The sequence below is a fragment of the Procambarus clarkii genome, chromosome 24 (genome assembly GCF_040958095.1).
Source record: "Procambarus clarkii isolate CNS0578487 chromosome 24, FALCON_Pclarkii_2.0, whole genome shotgun sequence".
Classification (NCBI taxonomy): Eukaryota; Metazoa; Arthropoda; class Malacostraca; order Decapoda; family Cambaridae; genus Procambarus; species Procambarus clarkii.
Genome location: NC_091173.1, coordinates 21,717,804 through 21,734,267, shown reverse-complemented (window position 1 = coordinate 21,734,267; position 16,464 = coordinate 21,717,804). Strand labels below are relative to the sequence as shown.

The following is a 16,464-nucleotide window of genomic DNA, read 5'->3' as shown; positions in this document are numbered from 1 at the left end:
GAAGACTAGACACTAAAGGGGTATGTTCGTTTGTGTAGATTCCCTCAGTAAAAGTTAAGGAGCTTATTGAAGAGCTTCCAGTAGTTTTAGTCAGAATAGTAACATGATCGGATGGTTCACAGCTGCGTTTGTGATACTTTACTCAATTGAATTATGTAGACGGAAAATAGCAAGTGACTTAAAACCAGCTTGAGGCTCAAGGACGTCTTGTACTCGACAAATTTACATACATAATACCACTAGCAATCTCTAGGGTTGCTTGTGGGTAGGTAGTGTTGTGTGTTCGAGGTAGGTAGCAGGGGCATCTAGAGGCAGCTGGGGGCACCAGGAGGCAGCTGGGGGCACCAGGAGGCAGCTGGGGGCACCAGGAGGCAGCTGGGGGCACCAGGAGGTAGCAGGGGCATCTAGAGGCAGCTGGGGGCACCAGGAGGCAGCTGGGGGCACCTAGAGGCAGCTGGGGGCACCAGGAGGCAGCTGGGAGCACCAGGGGCACCAGGAGGCAGCTGGGAGCACCAGGGGCACCAGGAGGCACCAGGGGCATCAGGAGGCAGCTGGGAGCACCAGGGGCACCAGGAGGCAGCTGGGGGCACCAGGGGCATCAGGAGGCATATACCTCCGCACTGTGGCGTCCGTTATCCTGATAGTTATTCACACACAGTTGTACAGGTGGGATCTTAGTGTAACTCTGAGGCAGGTTAGAGAGTGTACTCTGCATCAGGCATATTATATCTGGCATATTACATCTGGCATATTACATCTGGCATATTACATCTGGCATATTACTACTACTACTACTATTACTTGGGCGGAGTATGAGTATTTATGACTCGTATGGTCGCTTCAGTAAGATTTTGCCCCATGTGCTTAACAACTTCTTCTGCTCTGTTGAATCTAAGTTGAAATCTTAATGGGTTTGTAACTGTGCACTGTGTTAGATAATGTTCCAGTGGCCTGTCGGGCAATTCTCCACAGTGCTGACATTTCCTCTCATCTTCCGGAACCTGTAAGCCTATTTCCCATGCACATGGGTATCCAAGCTTGATGCGATGTAAGTGTACTTCTGTTGTTCTACTGCTCCCTTTCATATTTCATATATATGCTGTATAGGAAGTTTCCCTGAGTCTCTCCATTTCATTCTGATTGAAGTCGTTTCTTTATTCTCAGTAAGTAAATGAAAGAGTTTTATTAATTATTCCAAGTATTAATTCTTCAAATTTTTCCTTCGTGATGGAGTAAGTATTATTGGAATCTGTTTTCCCTGGGAGTCCATTAACTTCAGTCACATTCGTCAACAGACAGGGGAGTGGTGGCAGTGTTAGATATAAGTATTATTAATCATTAAGGATAGCAACAGGTTGGGTTCTCCCTTAAGCAACTCAATTAAGATAGTGGCCGTACATATGTGGGTCAAAGTGGGCTTTGCCAGCTGTGTTAAGCTGGGGTATAGATCGGGTAGTAATCTGGTGTTACACCCATTTCCTTGATTTATTGCTTCTAGGATCAAGTATTATACAAGGTCAGTTTGTTTTGTTATATATGGCCTTGGTGTTTGAGGGTCAAGCTGGAGGGCCCCGTGCGTGTTCTCCAGGTTCCAGTGGCCCCGTTGAGGGCCCCTGGGATCTTATACAGTGTTCACTGACTGTTCTTCAAAGGATGGGAAGGAGGTATTTGAAATAAAATAACGAGGGCTTTGGACTAGTTTATTGAGGACTAAAGTTTCAGTCAGTAAACACAGCTGCTTGCTGCCAGGTCCTCACTTCTGGTGTGTACTTGCTATCACACACACACACACACACACACACACACACACACACACACACACACACACACACACACACACACACACACACACACACACACACATACACACATACACACACACACACACACACACACACACACATACACACACACACACACACACACACACACACACACACACACACACACACACACACACACACACACAAACACACACACAAACACACACACAGAGGTGATATGATCATCACTTACAAAATACTAACAAGAATCGTCACATTTACAAAGAGGATTTCCTGAAACCAGCCTTTACAAGACCAAGAGGGCACAGATTCAAGCTAAGGAAACAAAGATGCCGAACAAATATTAGAAAGTTTTCTTTTCCGAACAGAGTGGTAGACGGGTGGAACAAGTTAAGTGAGAACTAAGATGGTGGAGGCCAAAACCGCCAGTAGTTCCAAAGTGATATACGGCAAAGAGTACTGGACAGACGGGAAGTGTTATAATATTAAATACAAATAGTAAATACACACACACACACACACACACGGTTATCATAAGTGGAATACAAAGTTCTGAATGATTTCTCACACAAGTTTCTAAAGGCAGTTCTAATGTTGGCCAATCTAGCATATGCCGTTGATGATATCCTATTGATGTGCGTTTGACACAATTAGGTGAGTACTCACTAGCATATCCACCGAAACTAATTCACCAGCACACACACACAACCGCACGTACCCACCATACAGAATATAATATATATAGAACTCTTAATGGAACTATCAGTTTCCAGTTTAAATACGGATCAAGCATCACATGTTCCTTTATTGACTCGATACAACTAACTTTTTTTATTAAGGCACAGATTATTATTACTATATATATATATATATATATATATATATATATATATATATATATATATATATATATATATATATATATAAAGTAGTTCTAGCTCGGAAACCAGATACCATCGAGGTGAGAAGTAAATGTTATAGCATATCTAGGTGTGTGTGTGTGTGTGTGTGTGTGTGTGTGTGTGTGTGTGTGTGTGTGTGTGTGTGTGTGTGTGTGTGTGTGTGTGTGTGTGTGTGTCTTACGAGCTAGTAATACTAGTAGCGGACTGGTACACACACTGTGAACGAGACAGTCATGGCACTTTCATTCTCTCTCTCACCTGCAACTGTCTTATATTTGTGTACATTTGCAAGTGTTGTACCTGGCCCCGCCCCCCCCCCCATACCTGTATGAATTACCTGATCCCCACACTTGCTAGATTTGCTCTTCACACCTGCACAGTTATGCCTTACCTGGTCCCCCACACCTGTCCCTCACGTGAAAGCTCCACCGCATTGTCCCAACACCTGCTGGTCATTTGTGACTCGCAGGTGTGTTAGACGTAAAATACATCGTTCAAGATTGAAAAAAATGTCTTCTAATTCTGCACGTCATTTTATTGACATATTGCACTTTACAAATTTCAATATATATATATATATATATATATATATATATATATATATATATATATATATATATATATATATATATATATAGTTACTGATGAGTCAAGTCGGAATTCAGGTCTCTTAACATCATGAGTTCTTTAATATCTTTGTAATTTCTTATTAATTAATGCATCTTTGCAAAATTATTTGTTCATGACTGCACCTTTGCGACACAGTATAATGTGATGAATGTACCTGTGCAACATGCTGTTTTTTTCATCAAAGCTTGTTTGTAACGTAGTTTATTTTCGTCACATTAGCAACATAGTATTATATTTGCACTGCAACTGTTCATCATTGACCTTAGTTACACCTTATCAACATGCAATATGTTTAGGGCACTGCGTCATCACATTGTGTCAAGAGTTACACATATTGCACGAGGACACAAGAGAGCTGGAGAAGGAGGCGCGAGCGTCGGCACTCAGCCATCTTCCAGGCCGCAGACCTCGGGGGGCCGGCAGTTGGAGAAGGCGAAGGACCCATCGCTCCTGACGAGACCCCGGGAGAGGGTGCCCTCGTCGTCCATGTGTTCCCATCGCCGCAGCACCTTTGAGTTCCTCCCGCGGGGCCGCCGGAACGTCGTCTCGCGTAGAGTGTCGCCGTTTCTTCTCGAACTTGTCAGAGATCGATGTCCTGGCGTTAATGAGGCCGGAGGCTTCTGGTTGGGGTGTCTTATGAGAGAGACCCCGGCGTCGGGGGCGTCTGGCGTGATATGGAACACAACATTAGGATCGGGTCGTAAGATGGTTATGTCTTTATTGTCAGCTGATATGGTGCGGAGGGCCACGACCTCCCCGCGCTGCACGGAGAACCCGCGCATCACCTGGAGAGGAGTAACTTGGTCACCCGAGGGTGGGATCACGGTGATGCCTCTCTCCGTGCTACTAAGTATTGATTTTGGTGTGACGGTGCTTTGAGAGCCGCCCTGGCTCCCACCTGGCGCTGCACCTGTCCGACCCACTGTCGGCCTCGGCATCACTGTTCCAGTGTTCCCCAACAATTGAACATCAACAGCACCTGTGTTCTGCGCTGGAGAGCTATTTCTGCCAAAATTAGTACTTGGCAGAGGTATGCCTACCCCTGCTCCCGAGGGCTTATTTCCCTCGGTATTTTCTTCCCAGTTGTGACTAACTGTTCCCTGAGTACTGGCGTCCACACCAACTCTTCCTGGAGACGCTGTTTCCCCACGTCTTCTGCCCCCTGTTATCTGACTCTTCATATTGACTCCATCGCTGGCCATGCTCAGGGTGTCGAGTGTCGACTGTTGGGCGTCGAGTGTGGGCTGTTGCCCGTCACGATTTCGAATTCCACTGCCCAAGTTCCGGATGTTGCCACGCATACTGCCGAGGGGTCGTGTCTTATGACCACCAGCAGAGTTGAGGGCCCCGTTCTGCCCATCGTTGCCGGCTTGAATATTACGCTGGTTGCCATTACGCAAGTTCTGGATGTTGGTTCTTGTGGCGTCAGCGGGTCGTATCCCCTGGCCACCAGTAGTACCGCGGGCCACGTTCTGCCCGTCCTTACCGGCCTGCGTACTTGGCTGGTTACCATTGCCCAAGTTCTGGATGTTCGTTCTCATGGTGTCAGCGGGTCGTATCCCCTGGTCACCAATAGTCCCGAAGGCCCCATTCTTCCCGTTGTTGCCGGCCTGCGTATGACGCTGGTTGCCATTACGCGAGTTCTGGATATTGGTTCTCGTGGCGTCAGCGGGTCGTATCTCCTGGTTACCAATAGTCCCGAAGGCCCCATTCTGCCCGTTGTTGCCGGCCTGCGTATTACGCTGGTTGCCATTACGCGAGTTCTGGATGTTGGTTCTCAAGGTGTCAGCGAGTCGTATCCCCTGGCCACCAGTAGTACCGAGGGCCACGTTCTTGCCGGCCTGCGTACTGGGCTGGTTACCATTGCCCAAGTTCTGGATGTTGGTTCTCATGGCGTCAGCGGGTCGCATCTCCTGACCGCCGGCAGTGTCGAGGACCACCTTCTGTCTGTTAATACCACTTTGTGCCACGTGCTGGTTGCCATCACCAAGGCTGCGGACGCCTGCACTAGGGGATCTTGGGGCTGGAAGTTCCGCTAAAGTTTTGGGCCTGTTATTCCAGTTTGGAGTCTGCATGCCAACTCCACCGAGGTTGTCAACGTTTACGTTGCCTTGGTCGAAATTGCTAACGCTTCCAGTACTTCCGTCTGTTGCGGAGCTCCCTCCTACGCTACTGAAGACTCCGGCAGCTGCGTTATTAGTGCCCATCCCGGCGTTATCGAGTGCCTGTCTGCTGGCAGCTGCACCATTCAAGCTTTCTTCTGGACTGTTTCCTCTATTGTCAGTTCCAGCATTGAAAGTAGCATCAGGCATATTCACTCTGCTGCCACTTCCAGGATTGAAAGTAGCATCAGGCATATTCACTCTGCTGCCACTTCCAGCATTGAAAGTAGCATCAGGCATATTCACTCTGCTGCCACTTCCAGCAATGAAAGTAGCATCAGGCATATTCACTCTGCTGCCAGTTCCAGCATTGAAAGTAGCATCAGGCATATTCACTCTGCTGCCACTTCCAGGATTGAAAGTAGCATCAGGCATATTCACTCTGCTGCCACTTCCAGCATTGAAAGTAGCATCAGGCATATTCACTCTACTGCCACTTCCAGGATTGAAAGTAGCATCAGGCATATTCACTCTACTGCCAGTTCCAGCATTGAAAGTAGCATCAGGCATATTCACTCTACTACCAGTTCCAGCATTGAAAGTAGCATCGGGCATATTCACTCTACTACCAGTTCCAGCATTGAAAGTAGCATCGGGCATATTCACTCTACTGCCAGTTCCAGCATTGAAAGTAGCATCAGGCATATTCACTCTACTGCCAGTTCCAGCATTGAAAGTAGCATCAGGCATATTCACTCTACTACCAGTTCCAGCATTGAAAGTAGCATCAGGCATATTCACTCTACTGCCAGTTCCAGCATTGAAAGTAGCATCAGGCATATTCACTCTACTGCCAGTTCCAGCGTTGAAAGTAGCATCAGGCATATTCACTCTACTACCAGTTCCAGCGTTGAAAGTAGCATCGGGCATATTCACTCTACTGACAGTTTTAGAAATAAAATTCTCAGCTGGAATGTTACCTCCAGTACCGATTCCAGAACCTAAATTTTCACCAGGAATATTTCCACCATTGATGGTTCCAGAATTTAAATTTCCACCTGGAATATTATTATCACCATTTCTAATTCCAAAATGAAGGTTTCCCCTTGGAACATTTCCTCCATTTCCTATTCCAGAATTCCCACCTGGAATAATTCCATCACTACCTGCCCCAGAGTTGAGATGTCTACTGGGAGAGTTATTTATGTCTGATGTTCCAGTATTGACATTTCCATTAGCGACGCCAGCCCTGTTGCCCGCACCAAAACCTAAGCTTTCCCCTCCAGAGATGGCAGGCACGTGGGTGGGTGTTCCTGGATCGGTTGGCCTGATACCCGCTCCATTCTCCAAGTTCTGAATGTTGGTATTCAGAGCGTCGACGGGTACCATTTGTTGAGGGCCAGCAGTGTTGAGGTCCACGGTCTGCCTGTTGATGCTCACCTGAGTCATTCGCTGGTTGCCATTGCCTAAGTTGCGAATGTTTTTATTGACTGTTTCTCCAGAGTTAACGTTACCATTGCCAGTGTGCGAGTTGAATCCCATACCATTGACGGTCCCGCTGGCAGGATTTGGGTTCCTGCCAAATCCATTAGCCAGACTCTCCCTGGAGGGACTGCCAGCAGCAGCCACGCCTGCATTTCCAGTATCTCCTCCAGGTCCCACTGCTTCAGAATTCATATTGCCTCTACCGTTATTGAAATTCCCATTTGATGCAGAATTAATATTTCTTTGGTTGTTAACGGCTGTATTGGGAAAGTTGCTTTGTGGACTGTTGTTATTAATTCCCTGATTGTTATTGTTTTTATTAAGGAAATGTTGATCACCGCTTGGACTATCAGCGGTAGGGATGTTTCCTCCACCATTATTAAAGTTGTTAGGCACATTACTAGATGGCAAAGGTATGAAAGGGTTGGTGTCTTGGGAGAGGTCGCCACCGGTGGTTGGTTCGCCACGAGAAGTATCCAGACTCTTGCCGCTCCCCCCAGAGTTTTGAATGTCCTCGCCGAATACGGAGTTACTGAAGGGGTTGACATTGTCATCTGGGCCGGGGCTTCCTCCTGCTCCTACTCTGGTCGTAGGTACATCAGCCACACCACCTGAAGGAGCGCGATGTCCCTGCCCTGTCGGCCCACTCTGTACTACAGAAGGGCGTCGTGGCGTGCCATTGTTTCCAGGGTTACTCTGGTCCAGGGGTACGAAGTTCACTGTCCTGAGGGGATCTGTAGCCCCTTGAGGGAGGCCTGGCAAAGACACGCCTGCCCCCACTGGGAACACCCCCGCCGTGTTGATGTTTGAAGGCCCACCTTCATCTGTGTAGTCGTAGTCTATAGTAGGACCCGGGCGGTTAGCACGGTTGCCGGAGCCTCTCCCGCGCGATGAACGATTCAGTTCTCTCCCTGTGGAGAGGTTGTTGAGGTTCCGCGTCGGCGTGTTGGCGGCGCCTGTCGACTCCTCCGCCTGGCTGTGCCCGAAGCCCAGCCAGCCATTCTGCTGACACAGTACCACGCCTACTATTATGGCCACCACGAACTGCAAAGAGACAATGATCATGGTAACTTTTCAGGCTCTAGACCCCAGGTTCTCTCACACAGTGTTGTGCCTGTAGCTCACATCGTCTCTTTACCAAGTAAAATCATTACAAAATAAAAATGTTAGCATTTCAAATACACAATATATACATTTATAGCTCAAAAATGTGGTTTAACTCGGCATTGTAAACTACTACAACGATATAAGCCTCCTTTACTCTTTATTAATGAGAACTATACATCTCATTATGTAAACTCTCGTAATGTATACTTTATTATTCACTCTCATAAGCCGCATTATTATTTAAAGCCAAGTATACAGTATACATGCGTATAATTATGTAAGTAATGTTTGGTGAGGTGCAGATGGATGTGTGTGTGTGTGTGGAGGCGGTGTGAGCCTGACGGCAAGACTGGCAGCAACTGACCAGTAGGGTGTAGCAGCCGATGAGCATGACGGTCTGCAGGTTGAACCTCTGCTTGCGGGCCTCATCCTTGTACCTGGCGCGATGGATGTGCATGTAATAGTCCTGCTCCGTGTCCTGGGCCAAGGTCAAGTTGCTGCCGTGGGGGTCCCGCGTCCGGGAGAGGCTGCTTGTTCTGGGGGAGAGACCGCACCGTCATGAGAAAGTGAGAGGCGGTGTGGGGGGGTAGGTGCATGAAGGACGGGGGGGGAGAGGGGGTTGAGAGAGAGTGTGGGAAGAGAGAGAGTGAGGAGGTTTGGAATGGATAAGTGAGAATGAGAGCCGTACTACACAATACGATACTAGTAGTGAGCGGTGGAGAGACGTACGAAGCCGTGCATTCACCTAGTTGTGCTTGCGGGGGTTGAGCTGTGCTCTTTGGGCCCGCCTCTCAACTGTTTCTACTACTACTACTTGTTTTTCCACACACACACACTCACGTACACGCACACCCCAGGAAGCAGCCCGTGACAGCTGACTAACTCCTAGGTACCCATTTAATGCTAGGTAACAGGGGCATAGAGTGAAAGAAACTCTGCCCATCGTTTCTCCCCGGCGCCCGGGATCGAACCCGGTACCACAGGATCACGTGTCCAGCGTGTTGCCCGCTCGGCCCCCGGCTCCCTTGGTGCACCGTGTGATGCACCAAGAGTGAGAGAGATCACACGAGGGGAAAGCACAAGCCCAGTAGTAAGAAGAGTGATGCAGCAACACAAGGTAACATGAAACAGTTCACAGTAGTAGTTGATCACCAGACACTTGCTCCTCTGCCTCCAGGAGCGTCTACTGTTGCCGATATATCCACTGAGCAAGAGTGGCGTACTCCAAAAGGTACTCCAAAATGACAAGAGGTCAATAGGGGTAACAGATAACGCAGTGAGGCGGTAACCGCTGAGGAACAGTCAGCTTGGACATCACTACTGAGGAACAGTCAGCTTGGACATCACTACTGAGGAACAGTCAGCTTGGACATCACTACTGGGAAACAGTCAGCTTGGACATCACTAATGAGGAACAGTCAGTTTGGACATCACTACTGGGAAACAGTCAGCTTGGACATCACTACTGAGGAACAGTCAGCTTGGACATCACTACTGAGGAACAGTCAGCTTGGACATCACTACTGAGGAACAGTCAGCTCGGACATCACAAATGAGGAACAGTCAGCTTGGGCATCACAACTGGGAAACAGTCAGCTTGGACATCACAACTGAGGAACAGTCAGCTTGGACATCACAACTGAGGAACAGTCAGCTTGGACATCACTACTGGGAAACAGTCAGCTTGGACATCACAACTGAGGAACAGTGTACCTGAGGCAGCACAACTAATGAAGCAATAAGCGAGGCAGTACAAGTCCTGAAGCAAGAGGCGCCACAGAAGCTGCAGCACCTGGCACTACTCCACATAAATTGTTTCTCACTTATATTGACACAAGCGTTAACACACGCATTGATACAAGTGTTGACACAGGTATTGGCACTGTTATCGGCACATGCACTAATTGTTACTGCTGTTAGAACATATACTGGCACTCGTTAGAACATATACTGGCACTCGTTAGAACATATACTGGCACTCGTTAGAACATATACTGGCACTATTGTTGACACACGTATCGGCACAACTGAGACAATTATCACGAGAGCCACATAAGGACTGGCAGTGGCACACAAGGTGGTGAGCGTACCTGCTGTTATGGTGGGTGCGGGGCAGGGCGGTCAAGAGGTCTGGCTCTCTGTGTACGGAGCCGCTGTGGTGGCTGGGTAGACTGGCAGCGCGGGTCTCCAGCAGCGCCGCCAGCACCCCATTGTAGTCAGCGCGTGACCCGGTTGAGCCGCGTCTGTCGTGGCGGTGGTGCAGGTGGGCGTCCACGTCTGGGAGAATGGAGACCTCGTTGGGACGTGACAGCGTGCTGCTTCGACTCCCAGGCAGCGAGTGCGATCGCTCGCTAAGTTTGGCCAGGGCGCTCGCTACCTTGGCTTGCTTGATCTCCGCATCTCTGATCTCCCTAGACCCGCTGTCCCGCGAGTGGTGAGAGTGATGGGAGTGGTGAGAGTGGTCTCGCGAGTGGTGAATGTGGTCCCGCGAGTGGTGAATGTGGTCCCGCGAGTGGTCCCGCGAGTGGCGGGTATGGGAGGACTTGCTGGGGTTGCGGGATCGGTTGTGCGAGACACGGAGGGGGTGTGTCCTGAGGAGCGAGGAGCCCGGCACGTGGTCATGTATGTGGCACATGTGGCACCCGCCGCCGCTGGACCCCTCAGGCATCGTGTACCGGACCTCACACTCCCTCTATGACATGGTTCACGCCCCCACGCCGCCACACTCCTCCACCAACACCGCTTCCCTCCTGCCAACAAAAAATATAATTATTAATCACAAGAGATAAGTATCGTTACATATGATAGTAAATATTAGTAATCACAGAAGGGTGTAGTTACATTATTAAGTACAGTGTTGCTAACTACAGATACCGATTACTATAGCAAAATGTGTAATGGGCTGCCTATTTATTTCAGGGTAACTGTTGCCACTTAATAGGTAAACTGTGTTTCTTGTAGTTGTGGGGTTCACGTCGCCATAACTCTGGTCCCCGAGGCCGACCTCCGTCACGCGCTGTGTGACGACACTCAGAAGGTAACCTTACATGCGTCACATTTTACTGGCAATGTTACCTGCGTGACCTCTCCCTTCTCCAAGTCACCTACGTGACCTCTCCCTCCTCCAGGTCACCTGCGTGACCTCTCCCTCCACCAGGTCACCCTACAAGCACTGTGACACATCTCCAACAATATAATTGACCCAACATGTGGAACTAGTTGTTCATTTCATGCCCGAAGTTTTATTATTACTTGTGCGCTGAGGGCCAACCTTTGACCAGCTGGCTGAGGGCCAACCTTTGACCAGCTGGCTGAGGGCCAACCTTTGACCAGCTGGCTGAGGGCCACCTGTGACCTCCCCACCTTCAGCCAAGCTTTACATAAGCAGGCAAAACACAGGGGCAGATAGAGCCATTACCCGCACACTTCCGTCACCTCTAAATGTCAGAAGCCAAAACACTTTGTTATATGTTAAAGACTATTAAGATAAATGGACAATTAGTTTTTGCTACGAAAAACCTGCAGGTGCATTAAAGGCTATCTGTGGCTCGTGGTGTAATGTACGTGGGTGTAGTAACCAGGCGAGGGGGCGGGCAAGAGGCCCCTCGCTGACAGAGGTCAGCAGCTGGTTGTGTCTAACTGTGGTTTATGAGTTATGTAAAACTACTGTGGAAATGACGCCCAATTATTTACTTGTTGGCAACCGCAGCACTATTTTGAGAGCCTCTATTTTTCCCCTCTTACTCCATATACTTTCACTCTTGTTATTTGGTGTTTGAAGGTAACAAGACAGGCTATAACTTGCGCACACACACACACACACACGTGTGTGTGCGCGCACGTGTGTGTGTGTACGCGAGCGTGTGTGTGTGTGTGTGTGATTGTGCGCGTGTATTTGCGTAACGTCTCACAGAAAACGGCATTCGCTTCACAATGGGCATAGCCATCGTAGAGGTTAGATATATATAATATTGTACACTTTAAAAGTATTAGAGGGACATGTCCCCAACCTCTACACGGAAATAACTCCACGTGAAGCCAGGAACCATGGTAGGATGTGCAAAATAACGCCGTTGGAAAGCAATAGGAGCACTAGGTACACTGAGAGAGAGAGAGAGAGAAACTATCAACATTCAACATTAAAGGACCTAGACCTTTCAACACACTCCTTCTACACGTCAGGGACATAACTGGCCGGTGTTCAACACCTCTCACGGTGTTCAAAATAGAACTTAATAAACACCAAAGGATACCTGATCAACCAGACTGGGATTTATACGTCAGGCTTCGAGTATCTGTGTCCAGCAGCCTAGTTGACTACGCCACCAACCAGGAGGTCTTGTCAGAGATTGGACCGCAGGGACATTGATTCCCGGAACCAACAATATGTAATGTAAAAGAGACCGCGAGGAGTGTGAGGGTGAGGAGAGTGAGGGTGAGGAGTGTGAGTGTGAGGAGTGTGAGGGTGAGGAGAGTGAGGGTGAGGAGTGTGAGTGTGAGGAGTGTGAGGGTGAGGAGAGTGAGGGGTGAGGGTATAAGAGGAGTGGAAGTGTTGGCCCATATGAGCGAGGGAGGCGGCCTCGTGACATTTTAGACCAGAGCTGCAATAATTCCCCTGGACGAATAGTGTTTGTATTTGAGCTGACTTTCTTATGTCAGGGCACGGGAGAGTTTCAGGGCACGTGAGGGTGCCAGGGTAGGAGAGGGTGCCAGGGCACGAGAGGGTGCCAGGGCACGAGAGGGTGCCAGGGTACGAGAGGGCGCCAAGGTGTCATCACGCTCAATATACAAATAGGCTGCGCTAGAGTGCGTTAAGCCCCGCAGTTTTTTACACTGTATTAGAACCGTTCAAATTTGTTTGGGAGCAAACACAACATGAAAGAAAGTGAAACGTAGCGGCGCTGGAGTTCAATGAGTCACATTCAATTTTGTTCATGTCGTTTGATTATGCCACAGGTGTGTGTGTGTGTGTGTGTATTCACCTAGTTGTGTTTGCGGGGTTGAGCTTTGCTCTTTCGGCCCACACACACACGTGTGTGTGTGTGCGGGCGGGCGTGCGTGCCGTGTGTTTGTTTTTATTCATCAGAGCACAAGCACCACAGCATACAAGAAGGTGTCTAACATCTCCCTAAAACAAAAACAAAAAAAAACAGGCCGCTGAAGCCCATTTTTAATAACTTTGAGGCCGTGTTGGGAGGCCGTGTTCCAAACAACAGTGCCCCAGCATCCAGGTGGTTGCATCAACTAGAAGCTGGGCACACGCCCCTTACCCTCCAGGGTAAAAACAGGAAGCTGGATTCATGCTTCAGGTTTGACCGGGCAGCTTTTGGACATGACTCTCAAGTCGAGCCCAGTGACCTGACCAGCCTGGACATGCCCCACAAGCCCAGGCAAGTGACCTCACCAACATCTACTGCAGAAACAAATAACAGGAACGCTGACTCACGAAAATGGATAATTGACTGATGGCATCACCTGATGTCGACATAATTTAGAGATTCGGAAAATTGGCTGAGGTAATAATTTATATATTTTATATATATCTTTTCAGTTGATATCTGACTGTGGCAAGAGCATTGACTGAGGAACTTAACCCGCTGATTAAAGTGCACTTTTCTCAGCCTCTTCACAATGTTCATGTCGTTACTTCAAGTCAATTTTGTTCAACGGTTGTTAAAGTTATTAAGTGTTGGCAAATTTCGTAGAAGGAAAACATTTAGTTGTTGAAAAGATTGCTCTAAAATGGTCTCCATGTATAACATATCAGTATTGTTGAGAGGCGTGAGAGTATGAGTATATGGGAGAGTATGAGGGAGTGTGAGGGTGAGAGTATGAGGGAGTGTGAGAGTGAGAGTATGAGGGAGTGTGAGGGTGAGAGCACGAAGGAGTGTGAGAGTGAGAGCATGAGGGAGTGTGAGGGTGAGAGCACGAAGGAGTGTGAGAGTGAGAGCATGAAGGAAGAGACTCTACCCCCATCCGGCTTAGACAGTAGGAGACGCTAAACTAGTTATTAAGGTAAAAAAATCCCATGTTTGTCATCCGGCAACATCCGGATGTGTGTGCGTGTGTGTGTGTGTGTGTGTGTGTGTGTGTGTGTGTGTGTGTGTGTGTGTGTGTGTGTGTGTGTGTGTGTGTGTGTGTGTGTGTGCGTGTGCTACTCTGACCCTGTTGTGAGTCCCAGAGACCTGGCAACCCAAAGCCATAACCAGGGTCCAACAGCTGAGCGGAATAACTGACCGGCAAGGACTCCTTGACAGCCGACTTGAATCACAGCATCTGTCTCTTATTAGAAAACTGGCATATAATTATCACTACCCTGCACACTGCACAATGGTGATCACTTTAATCAGCCTTGCGAATGTAACAGTGGATTTGATTTGCACAGTTCCGTTTGTGTTAAACAGTGGCGCGTAACCTGTGGAACCTTGACGGACGAGGGGCCACTGAGATGAGGATATACTTAACACGGAGAAGAGACATAAATTGAGGAAGAGCTAAGAGGTATAACTGAACGAATAGACGAGACAACAACTGGTCAGAAGTCTAGAGACATATCAACTAAGAAAGAGCTAACCCTGGAAACACAAACTGTAACTGTCTCTATTTTCCGCTTGTTACAACTTGTAATAAAGTTGTTACATCTTGGCTTAACGGGTTTATGTCGCATTAGAACGTTGTTACAACTTGCTATATTGGTTGTTATAACTGGTTAGGAGGTCTTAAAACTTGTTCGAACGTTGTACCAGCGTCGAAGTTTCGGTGTGTGTTTTGCGGGAAAAGGCATCAAGTGAGGAGATAAGAGTAATCAGCCGAGAGAGTGGGATGAGGCACAAACTTACTGTGTAACACCTCGACCATAAAGCTGGTCAGGTGGAGAATTGCTTCAGACACGCATTTAATGTTCTTAAGGAAGGGCGCTCGTGCACGGAGCCTTAACACTGATAACGTGAAGAAAAACTTGGAATCCAGATGTTTCATGTTAGGTGCCGACATTTATCGCGGTCCATGAAGTCTCACTAAGCTAGTTTATATCTCCTGCGGAGGTCGTAAACCTACTTCGGAAACTCTTCGAAAAATATGGTTGATGCATCAAAGAAAACATTTGATCTCGGGTCCAGTAAACAGATGAACATTGAGACATATAAACATCGAGGGCTTTACCCAGCTTCTCAATGGACATACACATAGTTTACTTTAGTTGTAAATTATATCCATGACTTGTACTTGCTAACTGGACAGTATAGTCTCGTGGCGGCCTCATGCAGTTACTCCACAAGAGGTTGATGAGCCACAAGCCAAACCCAGAGCTAAATGAGAGCGACGTGGCTGTGTATGATGGCACTTTCACTTGCACTCTCGCTGTGTCCTGTTATCGCCCCTCACTAAGTCACTGCAGCTTCCATAAAAACTGGTCTAAGAGAAGCCGCCCAGTCGCTAGTTCACTTCCCAGATGCTGCCTCTCAACCCCTGACGCCACTACTGCGCCACACCTCGCATTACCCAGTTCGCGGACCTGTACCCAATTATCAGTTATATATGTTGACATTTTTTTCGCGAGTGAATATAAAAAGTGGAGGAGCAGAGGAGTCGCGGTGCACTTTTGGCGCCATTACCACCGACGTCACTCCAGTTATGAGTTAAATGATCCAGTTATGTTGTGACGTCGCTAGGGGTCAACAAGGGTCGCTAGGGGTCAACAAGGGTTGCTAGGGGTCAACAAGGGTCGCTAGGGGTCAACAAGGGTCGCTAGGGGTCAACAAGGGTTGCTAGGGGTCAACAAGGGTCGCTAGGGGTCAACAAGGGTCGCTAGGGGTCAACAAGGGCGAGCGTTCAATAGATAGGGCTCTTTTCCATGGGTGTTGTTGATACCTAAGGCGCCGTTTTTACCAGGGGCGCTGATTGTACCAGGGGCGCTGATTGTACCAGGGGCGCTGATTGTACCAGGGGCGCTGATTGTACCAGGGGCTCTGATTGTACCAGGGGCGCTGATTGTACCAGGGGCGCTGATTGTAACAGGGGCGCTGATTGTACCAGGGCGCTGATTATACCAGGGGCCCTGATTGTACCAGGGGCCGCTGATTGTATCAGGGGCGCTGATTGTACCAGGGGCCCTGATTGTGCCAGGGACGCTGATTGTACCAGGGACCCTGATTATATCAGGGTGCGTCACCTGTACACGAGCAAGGTTGCTCCCTCCATGACACATGTGTCCTCTGATGGTATAGAATATAGTCCCGTCTGTAATGTGTCTCCCGCGACCTCTCGTGTGTCACAGGTCACAACCTGTGTCTAATACACAGAGGGCGACGTGTGTCATGTGTTACGTAGGAAGATTTGGTTACACAGAGACAGTTATTGCCAGACATTAATTACCAACTTGTTACAAGCTGACACAAGTGTCTCGACGCTACAAGCTGACACCTGTACCACACACTGACCTGTGGTCTCTAGTGA

The 16,464-nt window shown here is 48.5% G+C and overlaps 1 protein-coding gene across 1 annotated transcript in view; it reads right to left on the bottom strand.

The window, feature by feature from the left end:
* Window positions 1-1,686: 1,686 nt before the first annotated feature.
* Window positions 1,687-16,464, bottom strand: part of LOC123761601 (uncharacterized protein DDB_G0283357) — a 41,887-nt gene continuing 27,109 nt past the window's right edge. Inside the window, exons 2-4 of the mRNA XM_045747624.2 lie at window positions 10,101-10,760; window positions 8,375-8,546; window positions 1,687-7,947 (exon numbers count right to left, since the gene is read on the bottom strand). Of these exons, the coding sequence (XP_045603580.1) occupies window positions 3,700-7,947; window positions 8,375-8,546; window positions 10,101-10,678 (4,998 nt within the window). The 5' untranslated portion in view covers window positions 10,679-10,760 and the 3' untranslated portion in view covers window positions 1,687-3,699. The remainder of the gene's footprint in view (window positions 7,948-8,374; window positions 8,547-10,100; window positions 10,761-16,464) is intronic.